Source organism: Culex pipiens, chromosome 3 (genome assembly GCF_016801865.2).
Source record: "Culex pipiens pallens isolate TS chromosome 3, TS_CPP_V2, whole genome shotgun sequence".
Classification (NCBI taxonomy): domain Eukaryota; kingdom Metazoa; phylum Arthropoda; class Insecta; order Diptera; family Culicidae; genus Culex; species Culex pipiens.
The window spans coordinates 155,244,689-155,263,448 of record NC_068939.1 but is presented as its reverse complement, the minus strand read 5'-3'; the positions used below and the strand labels follow the sequence as shown (position 1 = coordinate 155,263,448).

The following is an 18,760-nucleotide window of genomic DNA, read 5'->3' as shown; positions in this document are numbered from 1 at the left end:
TGATGTTCTTGGTTTTTAAAATTTAGTTGAAATTGATGTTTTAAAAATCAATATCTAGCCGTGAGCTGTCTAGGCAAAACTGCAAGAGACCACATTTCCCCTTAAAACGCAAATAGGTTCAACGTTGATTACCGGTATTTCTGGTGTGTACCGTATCGATTGCACATGTCATAATTTCCGATAACAGCAACGCCTAACTCGCCCGCGTTATCTTTCTGCAGCAGTCATCTCCCGCCAACTCACAAGTATGATTTCCCCCTCACTCTGGTGGCCCAGATAACGCCAGAAGTTTATTTTTGTAACGCCACAAAATACGTAATATTTGCGCCGGCTTACACTCCAGCTTTGTTGACCGAGCAATTCGTCGACTGTCGTCATATAAATGGCAACGAATGGCGTCAAGTGGTTGAACTTACTCACTCAAACCCCCTCCCACTGCTCGGTGTGTTAGATAAACAAACTATTGACACTTTGCTTATCTTTCAATGTAGGTTGAAAGGTGTACTATTGGTGTATCGAACGATACCGGCTGTAACACCGCATAGAACTTCTCAAGCCAAATTTCACGCCAAGTACCACCCTAGAGCGCCCACTTGAACTGCGTGTGCATGGCTGGCCACAGTTGATTATTCATCACATCGTCATTACGCGAGTAGATTCTCAACAACCGCCGCCGTCGCCGCTCTCCGCCGACCCCGGCAGCTTGTGGTGGTGCCGTATATGTAAATTACTTAATTGTCAACATCGTCGTTGCCACCACGCCGCGCCAGTTGGTCGCAAGGCAAGAGTGTTTGAGCTGCTGAGTAGTAGTACTACTACGGTAAGGAGTTGGGAAGAAGGAGGTGAAATCTGAGTCATTTGTCCAAATTTACACAAATGTTATTTATAATAAGTAATCCAACAATGATGTTGTTTTCCACGTCTAAGCTCAGTTTATGTATGTGAACTTCTTTTTTAACCCTCTACTGCCCACATTTTTTTCGAATATTTTTATTTTTCCCGTGTTCAGGAGGTCAATTTGAGCAACTTTTGTTCTACGAAAAACTTTGCTTTTCTTGTTTTATGTTTTCCTTGTTTTATTTTTAGTATTTTAATTTGCATCTATCTTGTTTAGTTTATGTTTGTTTATGGTAGTATTTTGCCTACCTATTTTTTTCATTTTTTTACAGTCACTTTTTAAATTTTTTGCCTGTTTTTCACATTTTCTACTATAAAATGGCACCATTATCATTTAAATTGTAAAAAATGCGTAGAGGCATAGTCTGGGAGGACACTAGAAAAATTACTGCATACTTCTTTTTACTTAAAATATAGGAAATGTTAAAAAAAAACACAGCCAAAGTTGACCCATAAAAAAAATACATTTTTAAAAACATTGGCAAAGTCACATAAAACAAGTAAAACTTCCAACCCATAAATGTTCTAAAATTTTAAGAGTTCTTCTTTCCAATGCTTTTAAAATTTCAAAAATTGGTTGAAAAATTGTTTTTTGGCGATTTTTAAAATCGAAGCCCGCCTAAAGGCGGGATTGGGTTGTACAGGATTAAGTTAACAAATTATTTAATGTTTTGAGCAAATCAAATGAAATGCATTTTTTTATTTGAGAGAAAATTTGAACATTCATTCCACAGTCTCCATATGAATTAGCCAGTTGTTTTATACAAAAATGCTTTGAAAATATTCGAAAAAGTTTTATTCAGAATTTATTAACTTTTGAAGCCAAAGTTATGGAGTTCAAATTGAAATTGTTTCCTGTAATTATCAACTATACATTAGCATTTTCAAAGGTTATTTAAGGCTCTGGAAGGTATCATCCCCAATTGGCCATTTGGCGGCCAATTTGTTCTAGAAAAACATTCAAATCATGATTCAGAATGTTTCAATCAAAAAAAGATTTTCTTTGTGTTGTTTGTAGAAGCATTTTACATATAGTGATTATTTTTTCATTTCAATTAACTATTTCTGGACCTTGAATTCAGAACCATCATTGACAGTCATTGACCCAAAAGTGAAGGACACCATCTACCACCTTAAAGGGTTTAGTGAAGCTCCACGACTTTGACAGTGGGAAATCAACATTTTTTTACAAATCAATGCTTAAAAATTACAACATTAAAAAGAGCCTAACATTTCAAAAGGGCACAAAACTTTTGTAAACAATAGTGTATCCCTTTCACTCAAATGACAGTTTGCATAAGGTATGAAAGGGATACACTGGAAAGCACGAAATAATTTATTTGATTAAATAATACTTTCATTCTCTGTACAAACAATCTGTCTAACATTTTTTTAAGTATAATTTCAGAATAAATTAAAAGATTTAGACTTGGTTTATTCAAGATGCAAAAATCTTCAAAATCAGGCATTTCAACTTGAAAAACTTGAATCTAGTTTTATTATTTACAACTTGGAAAACTTGAATCTAGTTATATCATTTTTCTGTTATTTTTATGCCAATAACTGAATAATTTTTTAAACTATTTTTAAGTTTTCTGATCTGATCTTGAATAAATTTTCTTTTCTTTAATGATTTTATATTGTTATTACCTTATGATTGGAAGGTTCCTTGGAGTAAAAACAGGTTTGGGTGTTCTCCCCATTCAAGCCTTCGGACTCCTAGGTTCGAGCAGAAACTTGCAATAGAGACCACAAAAGACCCGGGGGTCGTTAATGTGGATGGTTTGATTTTGATACCTTATGATTTGAAATTTTAAAAAGTCGCTGACGTCGACTGTTAAATTTGATTTTGATTTGGAATTAACAAAAAGAAAATAGATAAAATAGAAGCAAATCAGAAAAAAAAACTTTTGAGCAATATTAGTCAAAATATTTAATCATTTTCATTGAACAAGATCAAATTTGCATAGAAATGCCTATTCAAAGTCAGTTTCAAACATTCCACTATAAATCTTTGTGAAAATATTATTTGGTAGATAATGATATGTTAAAAAAAACTTACGTGGCTATATTGGAAAAGCAAATAATGAAAAAAAAAAGTTTAAGCCATTTCATCCCAATGCTGCCAGTTTTTTAAACTTTTTTTTTTCATTTTCTGAAAGTCATTTTGGGCAAAATTTACTTTAAAAAATCTTGAATTTTTCTTTTTTCGTGTTTTTTTATCATACAGATTTTCAAATAATGAACTAGTTAGATTTTTTTTCGAATTTCATTCTTCAATGAACAAATTTCATTTGATTTTAAATGAATTTTTTAAAAGTAAGTCGATTTTTTCACAAAAATTGCGGCATTCTCTTTTTGACCAAAAATATTTATTTTTTAGAAATAAACAGTTCTTCATAACGATTCTTTTTGATAACAAATCATTAGTTGATAGTGATTTTTTGGCGAGCTTTTTGAAATTGAAGCACGTTTCTTGGCGAGGTTGGTAAAAGGTAAAAGTGTTTATTTTCACAAAATTATTTTCTGTGTTTTTACTCTGTTTCTGATTTTATTTAATTGTTTTACTAATTTCATCCTCTTTCCAAAATCAAACTACTTTGAACATTTCAGAATCATTACAAACATTTGAAATGGAAGATTAAATGACTTTTTTTGTCTTTATTATCCAATCCAAAAAAAGAACAAAGCTTCAAAGTTAATTTAAAAAAATACAAAGATTCAAATGTTGCTTTTATAGGGTATATGGCCCTATTTTGGACCTACTATGCAAAGCGTCAACATATTTCGCAGAGTTCTCAGAAACGGTCTAACTAATTTGGCTCGTTTCAGGATTGTTTTGTGCCTTAATTTATGCTTAACAAAGTGTACTATTGAAAATTTAAAATAATTTAACCATTCCATTGTAATAAGCATTTCAAGTAAAACATTTTTTGGATGCTTTTTGGACTTATTGAATGTATTTTGGAGACATCGCTGAACCTATTTTGGACCCATCCCCCAAACTCGGTTTGATAAACCAAAGGGCCTATCCACGATTATAATTTAGAAAATATTTATTTCAGAAATTAAACAATTATGATGAAATAATGGATTTGAATTTGAAAACGTGTTTTAATCATATTGAATGGAAACTCACGCATCTTTAGCAGGTCTCTGTCCTATTTACAATTTGCATATTCTTACGACCTAATTGTTCAAGCATTAGAACATAAAAGACAACCCGTTATTACTCGCAATAAAAACACCTTATCTTAAAATTAAATGAATGACACAGATACATAACAAGTTACAATGAAAACAGGTTCTAAATTTTACGCAGAGCTTATATGTTCAAATATTATTAAACAATCAAGAAATTTTAAAGGGAGATTATAGTTTGTAACTTGGTGTGAAACTTTCTCATCTGTCATGTTAATCTTTACAGTTGCTTGACAAAAAGTTTAACTACATGTTGCACTTAAAAACATTATAATATTTGAAAAAAATCTTTGTTTGAATACCAGGATGCCTTTGACAGTCATAGTTTGTCTTGTTAAAAGCAGATTTGAGGTTTTCAAACATTATTTTTACTTCGAACTTACCATCACTTAGGTTGCTGATATAATTTTTAAGAAAATCAATTATGTCAATACTTAGTTAATTATGTTTATAAGCTTTTTAATATAATACATATAAATTTCGGGTAATATTGTTAAAAATTCAGAACTTTGCCTGAAATTCGTTGAAAATAGTTTTGTTTATTAAATTATGGATTTATATTACATGTATAACTGAATTTAAAGAATGAATCAAAAGTTTTCACATTTTATATGAAATTTGTTTTACTGGAAATGCCTTTAAATTATGAGACCTTTTCATAAAAAGTTCTTCATGAGGTACTTTGAGCACTTCTCTACCACGGTCAGTATGATTCCATACCATTCCGTACGTATTCAATTTTTACTCTTCATTTTGCGGAAAAATATCAAACCTATCAAAGTCACCCCGGCTATATATCTCAAATCATAATATTCATAATGTTAACATCGCATTAACCTCTTATGCTTATTTTTTTCGAAGATTTTTATTTTTCTAGCTGGTTTAATTGTGTTTCTAACATGATTGACATGGTAAAATTTAAAAGTGTAATTTATTATAAACCAGCGCTGCCAATTGTGAAAAAAATCGTTATACCTGTATTTTTAAAAATTATGTATAGATAAATATGTAAAAATCAGATAAAACTTACAAAAATATATTTTCCATATGTATATTTCTCTGATAAGTTTGCAATACGTCTTAAAAGCCATCACGATCTCCGACACATATTTGATTTTTTTTCTGAACCAAACCAGATTTTGTTTGTTTTCCAGTAAAGAGCATTTGAAAGACGTGCAGATGATAATTCAAAGCATTTTTTATTTATAATTCGTAAATTGATCGAGAACTAATCGAAAAATTGATTTGTTTAAAACTAGCGCTTAGGATCTTTTTAAAACTAACTCAAGATTTTTTTAAATTTAATTCATACGACTTTTTCAAAAACCACTCGTAAGCGATGTTGACAACTCCTGTCACGGTGACAGCTGACGATTTAATGAACTAGACCCTTTAGGTTTTTCAATCGTTTCCCCTTCAATTCCAACAGGGTATCCAGTTTGCATTTTTTGAAGCAAACATTAAAAATATATGCGGCTAAATTGGTGATAATGATGTTAATACAAAAATAAATCAACATCAGTTTAAATTTTGGGATACTTTGCAATCGGTCCTAACAATCATCTAAATCTCTAGCATCAATTTGCATTTTTATCGTTAAAAAAAACATATTTTCATTGTTTCTGTTAATCATTTGCTTTTTAAAGCTTAGATTTCATTCAAATAATTACAGTAAAGAATTTCAATTCAAAATATTAAATTAAAAAATTTCAATCAATTTCAATGAAATATCGAAATAAATTAATAAACAAAACTGGCAACACCTTGTAATGCATGTGTTGGTGATAGCCTTGAACCGACGGCAAAGTAGCTCCAAAAACTGATCCAACGCGGCTGATTTGAAAAAATATTTTGAAATGAGTTTTTTTTTCGATAAAAGAATAGTTATTTCAATGGTTTAGTGACGGAAAACAAGAAAGAATTAAATAAACAACAGTTACATTGCTCGGAAACCGAACGAAATTGTTTGGTGTCAGTGCAAAATAGAAAAAATCATCAAGGTGTCGCGAGCCAAATCTGATAAGCAACGAGGCCGGAATTTTTGGACCTAATCGATGTGCTAGGAAAATGAAAGGAAGTTCGAATGGCGTTGGAAAAAGTGGCTGAAAAAGCGGAAATAATCCAAAATGTTAACATTTTTGGAAGAGGTAAGATACAAAACGATCCTGCCTACACTTTCTGTTGGTTGGATTCAGTGAATTCGTACATTGAAAGCCTGAACTACCTCGATTAATAAAAATAGGTCCAAAATAGGTACTAGGTCCAAAATAGGGTCATATACCCTACTTCTGAGAAGTTTTCTACGAAATCGTTTTTTTATAAATTTTAATTTTTGTAATTTTTTATCCGGCTGAAACATGTTTGGTGCCTTCGGTATTATTGGACCGATTTGTCTTCGGCAAAGTGTTAGGAATGGAAGAGGACTACACTGAAAAAATCGAAATATTGGTCGCAAAAATTTGTCAACTTCGGGACGTAATATTGAATGTTTGGCCCTTTTGAAATGTTGATCTTTATTTGAAAATTTTCAAAATATTGTTTTCGAAAAGATCAGAAAATTTCACGAATGTTTCATATTTTAATTTTGTAAATCGAACCATTACTTGTTGAGATATCGACATTAAAAATGGTGGGTTGTTTGGGTGAGACAATGAAAACATCAATTTTCCTGTTTATGAACGTTTGCATGGCAATATCTCAGCAACTAAAGTTCGTATCAACAAAGTTCAAAAAAAATAAATAGAATTTTCTCAGCTTTTTAAACATTTTCTTTTCAAAGGTGGGCAAACATGTGCACAAATTTTAAGAAATAAAAAACTGCGACTATTTTCAAAAAAGTTATCTAATAATGGCTTTAACTTGAAAACGGTGCGAAAAAAACGAAACGAAACTATTGGCACTACGCCCCCCGGGGCATGGCCTTCCTCTAACGTGGGATTTCTGCTCCAGCGCCTCTGACGAGACAGGAGAAACCGGGACCGACGTTTTACTTCACCATCCGATAGAAGCTCAGTGGATAAGGCGGGAATCGAACCCGCGTCTCATAGCATCATAGGGATCGGAGGCCGAAGCCGCTACCCCTGCGCCACGAGACCCACGGTGCACTTTATGAAAATTTCATTATAGCACCCATTTGAGTGCTGAAAAGTAGAACTTTTCAGCATTTATTTTGAAAGGTGTTGCTATTCGATTCTGTTATTTTTGGTACAGAAAAGTAGGCTATTTCGTCGTTCAAGAATGACAGGAAAAGTAAGTAGTTTCACGACGGAATTGCAAAAATTAAATTATTGCATCTTTACATCTACACTACTGCTTTTTTCATAATCATGATACTCAACCCAGTTGAAACTCTTGTTTGTTATGTTTCGCTTCCTTCACACAGGCTCAAGCACATAGCAGTGGTTGCGATTTAAATTAATTTATGAACTGAAATTACGAGCTGTTGTACACATCCATTCGGGATGAAACAATTTCGGTTTGGAGCAAGGACAATAGAGATGATGATGACTTATGACCGCAAATGTTTTACTGAATTTTACCAAACTAAAATATTATAAAATTCTAAATAAGTTTAACAATTTGATAGAACCATGTAAAGTAAATTGCCATGCCAGGGCTCCTCAGACAACAATATGACGTCCGCTGTTTGCTGTTATCACTTCAAACAGTGTTAATTAGCCTATTCCACCACAGAGATAAGACAATTCCAAAAACAGTCTTCGTGTCTAGACCGGCCCGTGGATGATTTTGATTGAGTCATTAATTTTGATTGATTACGGTTCGAAGTCGATTAGAAAGTGAAAGAATATTCAAATACCAAATAATTCAATTTGAGCAATTGTTAACCTTAATTTTATAACAAGATTTTGACGATTTTCTAGAATATTCATCGTTTCTAATCGTCTAGAAGTCGTGGTTTATAAAACTTCAACACTATTTTTATCGAACTATTTCCTATCACACGCCATCATCGCATCTCCAATGTATATTTTCATGTATTCCCATCTTGTCAAACATCGCGATAACAAAGTCACGCTCGAGAACATTCGTCATCGACCGTGCAGCGAGCGGCAGCAGGCACTTCCAAGTCAAGTGATTCGTGTAAATTGAGTTTTTCGCGATAGGACGTTTTTTACTCTTTTTGTCCGATTTTTTTTTCTCTCGCGCTCCCCATCAAACAATCAAAAGTGGCGTTGTCGCGATTATCAGCGATAATTAATCACGGGTCGCACTTGGCCTGCGATTATGTCAGCGAGCAAATTGGTTTGATGTTCAACAACACTCTGCAAGAGTCAATTGATCATTGTTCGCTTGCGGGTTCTTCAGGCCGTTCGATGAGGTTGATAAGATCTGAAGAAAAAAAAAATCAGCGACTTTTGATTGCTTTGTGACGCGGTCACGAGATTGTGAAATTGTGATTTATCAGAAATTACACAAATTTGATCGCTTGATTAATTCTATCTCACTTTAAACCCCATCAAATTGTGCTTTAATCGCAAGGCGAGGGGGTTGGTTTCGGGATAATTAGGACGGAAAACGAGATTTATTACTCTCCCCAGAGGGGACGACCGACCGAACCGGCGAAGTGCACTTTTAATGAGGTTTAATTTTGCTGCTTAATAATAGTCATCGGTGGCCATCGGGGAGGAGGACGCAGCCGCATCATCAGCGAGCAGAACAGAGTAGAGTAGTGGAAATGCAATTTGAACACTTCAAGATCACCCTTATCCGGTCCTCGGGAGGCTTGAGTTGTTTCTTGGATTCGTAATTATCGTTAATTTTGCTGCCATTTACGGGCGTGAGTGCGCGATCTGAGCCATGGGTTGATTTGAACAGTTTATTTTTACATACAAGTTATTTTCAAGTTTAAACAATCATTTCTGACATATTCACAGTTTCAACAAAAGTTTGAGATTCTTCACCATCTACTGTTCAGGTTTTTTTCGGGGATGATTTTTTGCCCTTGTCAAGTAATTTGTAGGAACTTTTGACCTTCGAAAAATATTACTTATCTTGTTTTTTCAGGGTTTTTTTTATTGTGTGTGCCTTTAGAGCAACTCTCTACGAAATCGGCCGATTTCGACCATTTTATTTTTTGTATATTTTGATTTGGTTCAAACTTTGTGGGGGCATCCTCTATAGCCAAAGAAGAAATTTTGTATCATTAGTTCATCCATACAAGTCTCCATACAATTTTGGCATCTGTCCATACAAAAATGGTACGTAAATATTCAAACAGCTGAGCAACTCTCTACAAAATCGGCCGATTTCGACCATTTTTATTTTTTATATTTTTTGATTTGACTCAAACTTTGTGGGAGCCTTCCCTATGACCAAAGCAGCTATTTTGCGTCCTTGGTTCACCCATACAAGTCTCCATACAATTTTGGCAGCTGTCCATACAAAAATGGTATGTAAATATTCAAACAGCTGTAACTTTTGAGTGAATTTGAATATAGGGAATTTGAGGTATAGGGAAGGCCCCCACAAAGTTTGAGCCAAATCAAAAAATACAAATAAAATCCATTTCCGGTTTTGGTGGAGAATTGCTCAGCTGTAACTTTTGAGTGAATTTTCTGATCAATTTGGTGTCTTGGGCAAAGTTGTACGTAAGGACTATTGAGAAAAAATAGGTACACGGAAAAATAAAATTGCTGATTTTTTAATCAACTTTTATTTCTACAAAAAAACAATTTCCCAAAATTTATTTATTTTCGTGATTTTTTGATCTGCTTTAGGGTACAAAAACCCGCAACTTCTGAGCCATAGAGAAACATGGTAAAAAAATCTGCCGTTTCAGTGCTTTTTCAAAAATATTAACAAAAATGACCAAAAAATGCCGGCCATTTCATCCGATCAAAATAGATCTAGACCGGCCCTTACGCTGTTCATGAAATATAAAATAAATAAACCGATTTTTTTAATTAAAAAAGATAGAGATCAAATTTTAACACATTATAACTTTCACATTCTTCATGTTTCAGTTTGATTCTCATAATTTCCGTAGAGATATTTTGAAACTGAAAAAAGGTGCAAGAAAACAATATTATCCATTTCGTAAAATATCTAAATGAAAAAAAAACTTGGATTAATGTCTAAAAATGTACAAAAAGACACAAAATTTAAAATTTCTTTAAGTTTTAACTGTGTTAACTCAAAATTAAAGTTTTTTTTTAATTTTATATATTTTTCAAATAAATTATAAAAAAAAACTATTTTAAATTTCCGGAACAACTTTTCAGTGATAAAACTTTTTTGACAAAAAAACTGAAAAAGCGAATTTTTCCATACTCAAAATAGATAGCTGCAAATATTTTAAAGATATAAAAAAAAGTCTCAAAATGAGTCAAGCAAAATAAAAATGTTTAAAATCATTTTTAAATATTTTTAAAATACGAATACGAATACAACCAAATCTCGGAGCGTATGGTGGTGTGTCCCCACGCTTCTTCCTCCCCTGTCGATTCAGAATTGTGTTGTTGTTCGAACACTCAGTGCTCAAACTCAACCCAATTACGAGTCATCTCTGCGATACGGCTTTACGCAGTAGGCCTGGCCGCTTTAACGCTTGTGTTGTTTCAATGCATTTTCAATGCAATGGCGCACTACAAATGTTAATAAATGATAAGAAGAGTGTTAGGCGTCATCTAACCTAAGGCACTCTCCAGGATCCCTTCGAAAGATTGGCTGCGCTAGGGTCTGATTAGATTAGATTAGATTAGAAAAAATATACATCAAAATATTCAATTGCAATCGTCAAAAACAATCAGTAAACAATTTGAACAAACAAAAGTTTAAATAATAATAATCACATTTTTGAAAGTTATGTATTTGCAAAACTGATTCTCTTATTTATTTACTTTAGAGCAATTCCAGCTCAAATCAGGATTTTTTCTGGTACGTTTGTACCTGGACCTAAAAATTTTGACGTTTAGACCCCTTTTCAAAAAAACAGTTGTAGTAAATGATTTTTGTATTTTTTTAGGAGAGACATAACATCCTGCATTTTTCGTGAGACTTTTTGTAACATTTTAGGCTATTTCCGCAAAAATTTTGAGCGATAAAAAATCGTGACATCACCTTAAAATTTAACTTTTAAACTTAAAAACTGAAAAATCTCATAGAAGTGGCGTGTATTTTTGTTTCAGTGTATTTTTTTCAGAAATCCCGTCCAATTTCCTACAAGTTTGTCTTTGACCACTTTTTGATACGATGCAACTACTTCGAGATACAGTAATTTTTAAATTGCAAAATACAAAAATATTTAAATACCTTACGCCCTGCTCAAATGTTATTTTCGAGTACTATTGGTTCCATATACACAAAAATGGCTTATATAGGCCTAGGATAACATGTCTACAAAGATTCCTTGAAATCGGAGAGGGTCGGGTAGAAAAGTACCAGAAAAATCAAAACCAAATTGTTTGCATTTGAACTTTAAAAGTATTTTTACAATCTGTGGTCCGAAAGTAAAAATTGGCAGAAAGTTCAAAAGGGCTCTACAAGATTTAAAATACAAAAATAAACGTTATACAATGTATTTTTAATGGTTTAAAATCAATTGTACATGTTTTATCAATCAAAATTGCCCCCTGATTTTTTTTAAATTTCAGCCTTAAAGTATGAAAATATTATTGATTACGTCAAATTAAGTAACTTTTAATGCATCATATGGAAAAAAAATTAACATAATCCACCTTGAGGTGGTTGGTGCCCTCCAATCATTCATATAGTGAACACTTAAGTGCTCATAACTTTTGATAGGATTGTCAGATCTTAAATGTTTTGAGCTCGTTAGAAAGATCTTCTAAATATCTATCTAAAAATGTCGATTATACTTAAAAATCACCGTTTTTACAATCTTTTGAATCTTTGTCAAAATCGTTTTTTAACATAACTTTTGGAGTACTTTATAATTTTTAATAGGTACTTATGGGACCTTAAGACGAATCAAATTGGATCCTAAAACGGTTAAAATCGGTTCAGCCAGTGCTGAGTTTTCAGTTGAAGCCGTTTCGACGTCGTCTTGCTATCTTGTCGCACCCGCCATTTTGACGTTCCGAGAAAAACGCGTTTTACGCGTGTTTGTTATTGTTTACATTGCGTGCGTTCGTTTTTGTTTATTCAAGGTCAAAGAATAAACAAAAACGAACGCACGCAATGTAAACAATAACAAACACGTTTTGTTTGGCCGACTATTATGTGCATTGTCTCGAAGTTTGGTTGAGGTTGGTTACTGAAGTCCCGAATTATAATTACAACTGTTTACGGTAGTCTTACTTGTACGTGCGTCAAACGCGATCTGACCTGAAATCCTTTTGGCCAGTTGTCGCACATACATCAATTTTCTGGGAGTGACAAGATTGAAACTACTTTCATATGTAAAGTGACAAAAATGCACGGTTTTTTTCGTTGAATATCTCAGGATTGATATCGAATTTTGGGGATCTGTAAAGGTCAAAAGATGATCAAAAGAAGATGATTGTGAGCTGCACAAAATGGCGTTCTCAACATAAACGAAACTATTGGCACTACGCCCCCCGGGGCATGGCCTTCCTCTAACGTGGGATTTCTGCTCCAGCGCCTCTGACGAGACAGGAGAAACCGGGACCGACGTTTTACTTCACCATCCGATAGAAGCTCAGTGGATAAGGCGGGAATCGAACCCGCGTCTCATAGCATCATCGGGATCGGCAGCCGAAGCCGCTACCCCTGCGCCACGAGACCCACAGCGTTCTCAACATAAATTGGCCCAAAATGCACGTACGACAAGTTAGCACGACGGCGACGGTTTGATGGCCGATACAAAAACTAGCTTTTTTCCCTGTTTACTGATTTGTAGGGTAAATATGCCCATTTTAATCACTCTAAGCCGTTCGACCGATTCTCATCACTTTGCAATTTTCCGCTATTAAATCAACATTTTCAGATGTATCAACAATGAAAAGTTGCTTGCTCACTTTTGTTTGAGCTATTTCATACTTTGGAACAGTCAAAAATACTTTATGAAAGCTGTAATTTATGTTCAAAGTGTTGATAGGCCGATAATAGAAATAGGCTGAGAAAGGGTATAGTTCCCCTATATCCTCAAAAATTGATTTTTTTTTCTAGAATTAGAATCTCTATGCTGAAGTAATAGTAGCACAAATGATTAAGCCAAACATTACGAAAGGACTAATTGTTAATTTTTCATTCTCCACATGATTTAAAGAACGTTTACCTTACTAAACAATTTTAAGCTTAATTTTAAATACTGTTCCGAATTAACTAGACAAATGTTTAAGTCATAATTTTTATGAACTTACCGCTGCGGACGGATGTCTCGTTGGCGCCGGATACATTTCTGCGCGCGTTGATTCTTTCTCTAGATTAGTCCTCCTTCCCGGAGCTCTTCTCTCTCTGCTTGGTGACGACGCTTCTGCTGCACTTCTCACCTTCCTTTACTGCTCCTCTTCTTGATCTTTTTCTTCTTCTCTTCTTTGACCAAGGTTCACCAGCCTCTCACACTTGATTGAATTTCTGATGTGTTTTTCCTTCCTCGCGATTCTCTTCTTTTCTTCGCAGACGACCACCGAGAAAAGTCGGCGGCTTCCAGCAAAGAGATCGCTTCTTCAACTTCTTATTCTTCTTCTCGATTACACGGCGCGCCCTTGTTGCTCTCACGCAATCGAAACCGGATTCACATCACAGCTCTGCATTATCGATCTGAGCGAGAGAGGGGAAGAAAAACCCCGAAGCAAATTGAAAGATAATTTTTGCACCGCTCTCTCCTCCTCCTCCCTATTTTGACTTTCTCTTCCTTCTCTGATCTTCGTCGCGCTTTTATTGCGATTAATTACTTTTTATTGGATGCGATCACGCTTACACACACACTTACACGCGGATTTGTGTGCGAGCACCACACTAAATTGCACCATGATGAACGGGGAACAGAGTGGAGAAAAAACACAATCAATCAATTTATCAATCAGCGATTTTTTTTATTTCCTTTTTTGCTTCGTGAAACCGTTAAATTTTTTATTGATGCTTAAATTCAACTTCTTTTCTTTTTTCTTCCTTCCCCATCAGCTTGTTTTCTCACTGTGCCAGCATTGATTATTACTTATTAGCACTTTCAAACTTGTGCTTTGCACTGTTTTGCTCTTGTTTGCTTCTTCGCTTACTTTGTTTTCTTCAGCGCCACGGCGCGCGCAAAATTTTATTTGGTTTCAACAATAACTTCAATTTCAGCTTCTTCCACTTCTTTTTCTCACCCGACTTTGTCGTCGTGCCGACGAGCAAAACTGCGCTTGAAACACGAATTGAATTTTCCTCTCTCTCCTTCTCACCTCCTCCTCACTCTCCGTTCAACCCTTTCGACGCTTCCTTCGCTCTTCCTTTTCGCACACTCTTCTTTTCTTCGCGTGAATTTTGTTATTTCTGCTCACCGCGCTGCGCTACTGCGATCACTTTTTCTTCTTCATTCTTTACGACAAGATCACCCTCATTCCTCTCTCCCCACTTAACTCGATCTTCCTCTCCCCTTTCCACGCTAATCTTTCCCGCTCTCACTTCCCCTCTCTTCCCGCTTCTTGTGACGCTGGCGCTGCGCCTGTACGCGATTGTATGCTAATTGGTGACTTCGGCAGCCACCTTGAACATTGTTTTCGCTCTTCCTCTCCTCTGTCTTCGTCGGCGAACTTTGCCGAAGAGCAAAAAGTGGTTCGCGAAGTGGCGCAAATTAGCCGTTAATCTTCTTGGCGACCACCACCGCCGTGCGTTAATAGGCTGGCTAGTGATAGTGAAATTAATTATTTATTATGATTTTTTTTTCTTCGCTCTATCCATCCGTTGCGAATAGCGAGGGTGATTAGGAGGAAAAGGTGTCAGCAAGTGTGTAATTAATAACGATGAACACAGAAATACGCACGTACACACTCACACACAATCACTGGTTGATCTGATTACCGCCGCGCTGGAGGCTGGTTTTGATTAGTTGGTGTTGATGCGAAGACTGATTGGTTGTGCGTAGAAGGATGCCAATTGGTTCGATTTTAGGTTCAGATTGTGTTGCGAGGTCTGAAAAAGAAGTAACGGTGGTTTATTAGTACAAATCGCAATAAAAATGTTTTAATTTTTTTAAGTTCTATGTTATGTAATTGTTTTTCTTTTATTCTTTAAACTGGCTGAAATATTTTGAGTGCCTTCCATATCCAAAAGCTGTCCATACAAAATTGCTACACGAAAAAAAAATCAAATCTCAAAATCGTGAATTAAATTCACGAATGCGAGAACCACGAAGGAATATATTCACGTTTATAGTGCAAATGCACCATACTCATGAATAAATTCCTTCGAGGTTCTCATATTCATGATTACGAGAATTGATTTTTTTCTGTGTATGGTTAAATCGTCGTCGTCATGGAGCGGCCGTGGCTGACTGGTTACGGTGTTCGCTTTGTAAGCGAATGGTCTAGGGTTCGATTCCCATCTGCTCCCAACGAGAAATCATAGGACATATAAATCTTGAAACTCTGAACACGAACGAAAAATCTAAGTCGCTCGAGTCGCTCGATCCCCCGTCCTTTGGATTGGTAAGCAAAAATGCTAATCATTAGGCCATCGCGACTTGGTAGGCTACGACTGGAATTAGGAATACTGTTACTGTTACTATATACGCGCTGGGTCCTTGTCCATTTGACAAGGGTTCGGAAGTTCTAAATAACGTTTGAATCCCATTGATGCAAACGTTCTTCAGGGCGGGGCTTGTCGACTCAAGCTGAGGGACCTCGCGCTCGGCTAGCCAGCGTAGAAATGGGTCACCGAAGCTCGGCAGAGCTAACACCATCCAAATGCCTATGCGAGTTATTTGCATGTATAGAATGTAGATCTAAAAAAAAAAAATACATGGAAACAACTCAATTTGTAAGAAGCGACCGCGTGGTCCCGTTTGGTTGGTTGCACACACACACACACACACACATGGTTAAATCGTCGTCGTCATGCTAACTTGTCGTATGTGCACTATGGGTTAAATTGAGTTAAGAACGCCATTTTGTGCAGCTCACAATGCCTCATCTTTTGACCTTCACAGATCCCCAAAATTCGATTTCAATCCTGAGATATTCAATGAAAACCAAAAAAGCTCCGAATATGATTGTCACTTTTCATATGAAAGTAGTTTCAATCTTGTCATGCTTTCTTGTCACTCTCTGAAAATTGATGCAAGTGCGACAAAGGGCAAAGGGATTTCAGGTCAGAACGCGTTTGACGCACGTACAAGTAAGATTACCGTAAACATTTGTAATTATAACTCGGGACTTCAGTAACCAACTTCAACCAAACTTCGGGACAATGCACAGAATGGTCAGCCAAACAAAACGTGTTTGTTATTGTTTACATTGCGCGCTCTCGTTTTTGTTTATTCAAGGTCAAACATAAAAACGCGTTTTTCTCGGAACGTCAAAATGGCTGGTGCGACAAGATAGCACGACGACGTCGAAATTTAAAAATCTGTATTTTTTGAGAGATTTTTTGTTTGATTTGGAGTTTTCGGCAAAGTAGTAAAAAATTGAAACGATTTTTTTTTGCTGGATTTTTATTTAAATGTTTTGATATCTGGAGTTCTTTTTGAAGAGGTCCAATAAACCAAATTTTCAGTTTTTGCTTTTGGGTGTTTTTTTATACCCCTGACTCAAGGCGGTTTTTGGTTAAAAAAAAACTCCAGATATGTTCTAGGGGACATAAAATGCCCAAGTAACATTTTTAAACCAACAAGCCACCACCTAGTTTTATTGAGGTTTATGGTAGCATCTTGATTGCTTTATAGTTATATTTGGGCATTCACCACAACCAATAAGCAAGAGCTAATCAGTAGGTTCTAACAAGGTTTTATGCCTCGGACATAAAACCTTGTGAAAATAAAAGCTAAATGGCTTTCAAGGTTTTATGAAAGTTTTAATAGAGTCTTGAAAACCCAATGGCAATGTCATGCCAAAAGGTTTTATCTCATGCTTTTTTAAAACCAAGGGTGTTTTAGCTGTCAAGTGCCATTAGGCATGCAAAAAGCTTACTTAAAACCATAAGCTCGTGAAAAAGCATTTGACGCGGCCTATAGGCCCCCAAAACCAAAGCTAAAAACTCGATTCGCCACCTACATTCGAGTAGAAGAACTTTGGTGCAAGGTTACGTTTACGTTTTTGCGCGATAAGTGCGAAGGGGAGTGAAAACTTTTTGAAGGTTTTTTAAAGAAAATTGATCTTTTGTAATAAAATAAAGTTAACAGGAGGTAAGAAATAAAAAGTTCTATCGACTGACTTTTTGATTTTTTTGCTAAGTTGCCTTTTTCATTGAAAATTCTGAGATCCGGATTGAAAACGCGAGAATGAGGTTAGATTGCTAATTTTGCAAATCATTCCAATTACCATTTTTCAAGCAGAGCTTTGCTTTTATGGTAGAAGTGACTTTAAAAAATATTTGTCCACTTGAATAATCTACATTCTCAATTGATTAGTTAGGTTTTGTTACGACTAAGTGGTTTTAATGTTGGTTTTGGCTGAAAGGTTTTACAGCGATTGTGACAGCTTTGATAAAGCCTAAAATGTTACTTGGGTGCCATCTATAGAACGAGAATATAACTAGCACTACAGTCCAGACTCGATTATACGAAAGCTTCGGAAAATTTTCACTTTGGATAACCAAAACTTCGGATAATCGAATCACGGAAAAAAAATGTTATTCGCTGTCTTATTTTTGAATGTCGAGCCCCTAATGCCCTAAACTACACTAAAGATTTAGATATTTTAGTTCCAAGATGGCGGCCAATATGGCGGTAACGAATTATAAAAAATGCATTTTAATATTTATTAGGAAATCAACGCGGGTTCTCGGAAGCGAATGTGAAGCTAAAAATAAATAAAAACGGAAACAAAAATGTTTGATCGTGATTCAATTATCTCTTCGGATAATCGAAAATTCGAATAATTGAGTCTGGAATGTATTTAAAAAAAAATGAATATTAACTTGAAAATGGTGAATGGTGTTTTATTTTCAATTCGTTTTAACATAGTCATAAGGATGTGTTCTTTTATTAAGTAACGCAAAAAAATGGATTTTTGGAATTTCGAGCGTAACACAACATTCAACCCTTCTCCCCCCAACTGCGTTAGGTAATAAAAGAACAATCCCATTACTCCCATCCCAGACACAACATCGCTTATAAAATGCCATCAATGTCTTACATGAACGGCTGCCAAATTTGTTTGGAAATAGTTTTTTTGGTCAATGCTAAAATTTTAAATAAAATTTGTACCAGCCTTTTTTATTTTAATACTGACCAAAATTATCTTAACCCTCTACTGCCCACATTTTTCGCAAATTTGAATTTTCCCTTATTCAGGAGGACATTTGAGCAACTTTTGTTTTCTACAAAAAACTCTACTTCTCTTGCTTATGTTTTTCATATTTTGATTTGAGAACTTATATTTTCATTTATATTGTTTAGCTTATGTTTGTTTCTGATAGTATTTGGCTTATACTACCACCACCATTACCTTTTGTCTATTTAATTTTTTCATGTTTTTACAGACACTTCGTCGCCATCGTGCTAACTTGTCGTACGTGCATTTTGGGCCAAATTGAGTTAAGAACGCCATTTTGTGCAGCTCACAATGCCTCACCTTTT

General features: G+C 35.0%; 1 protein-coding gene across 10 annotated transcripts in view; it reads right to left on the bottom strand.

Annotated features, from left to right (window-relative positions):
• The window catches only part of LOC120426763 (protein groucho), a 322,942-nt gene extending 307,936 nt beyond the window's left edge, over positions 1–15,006 (bottom strand). For 4 of the 10 annotated variants that reach the window (XM_052710546.1, XM_052710548.1, XM_052710552.1 and 1 more), the window contains exon 1: positions 13,404–15,005. In XM_052710546.1, coding sequence (XP_052566506.1) covers positions 13,404–13,439 — 36 coding nt within the window. In that variant the 5' untranslated portion in view covers positions 13,440–15,005. Of the gene's footprint in view, positions 1–13,403 lie in introns of all 10 variants that reach the window. The other 6 variants (XM_052710549.1, XM_052710550.1, XM_052710554.1 and 3 more) reach the window with 4 other exon arrangements.
• Positions 15,007–18,760: the final 3,754 nt, after the last annotated feature.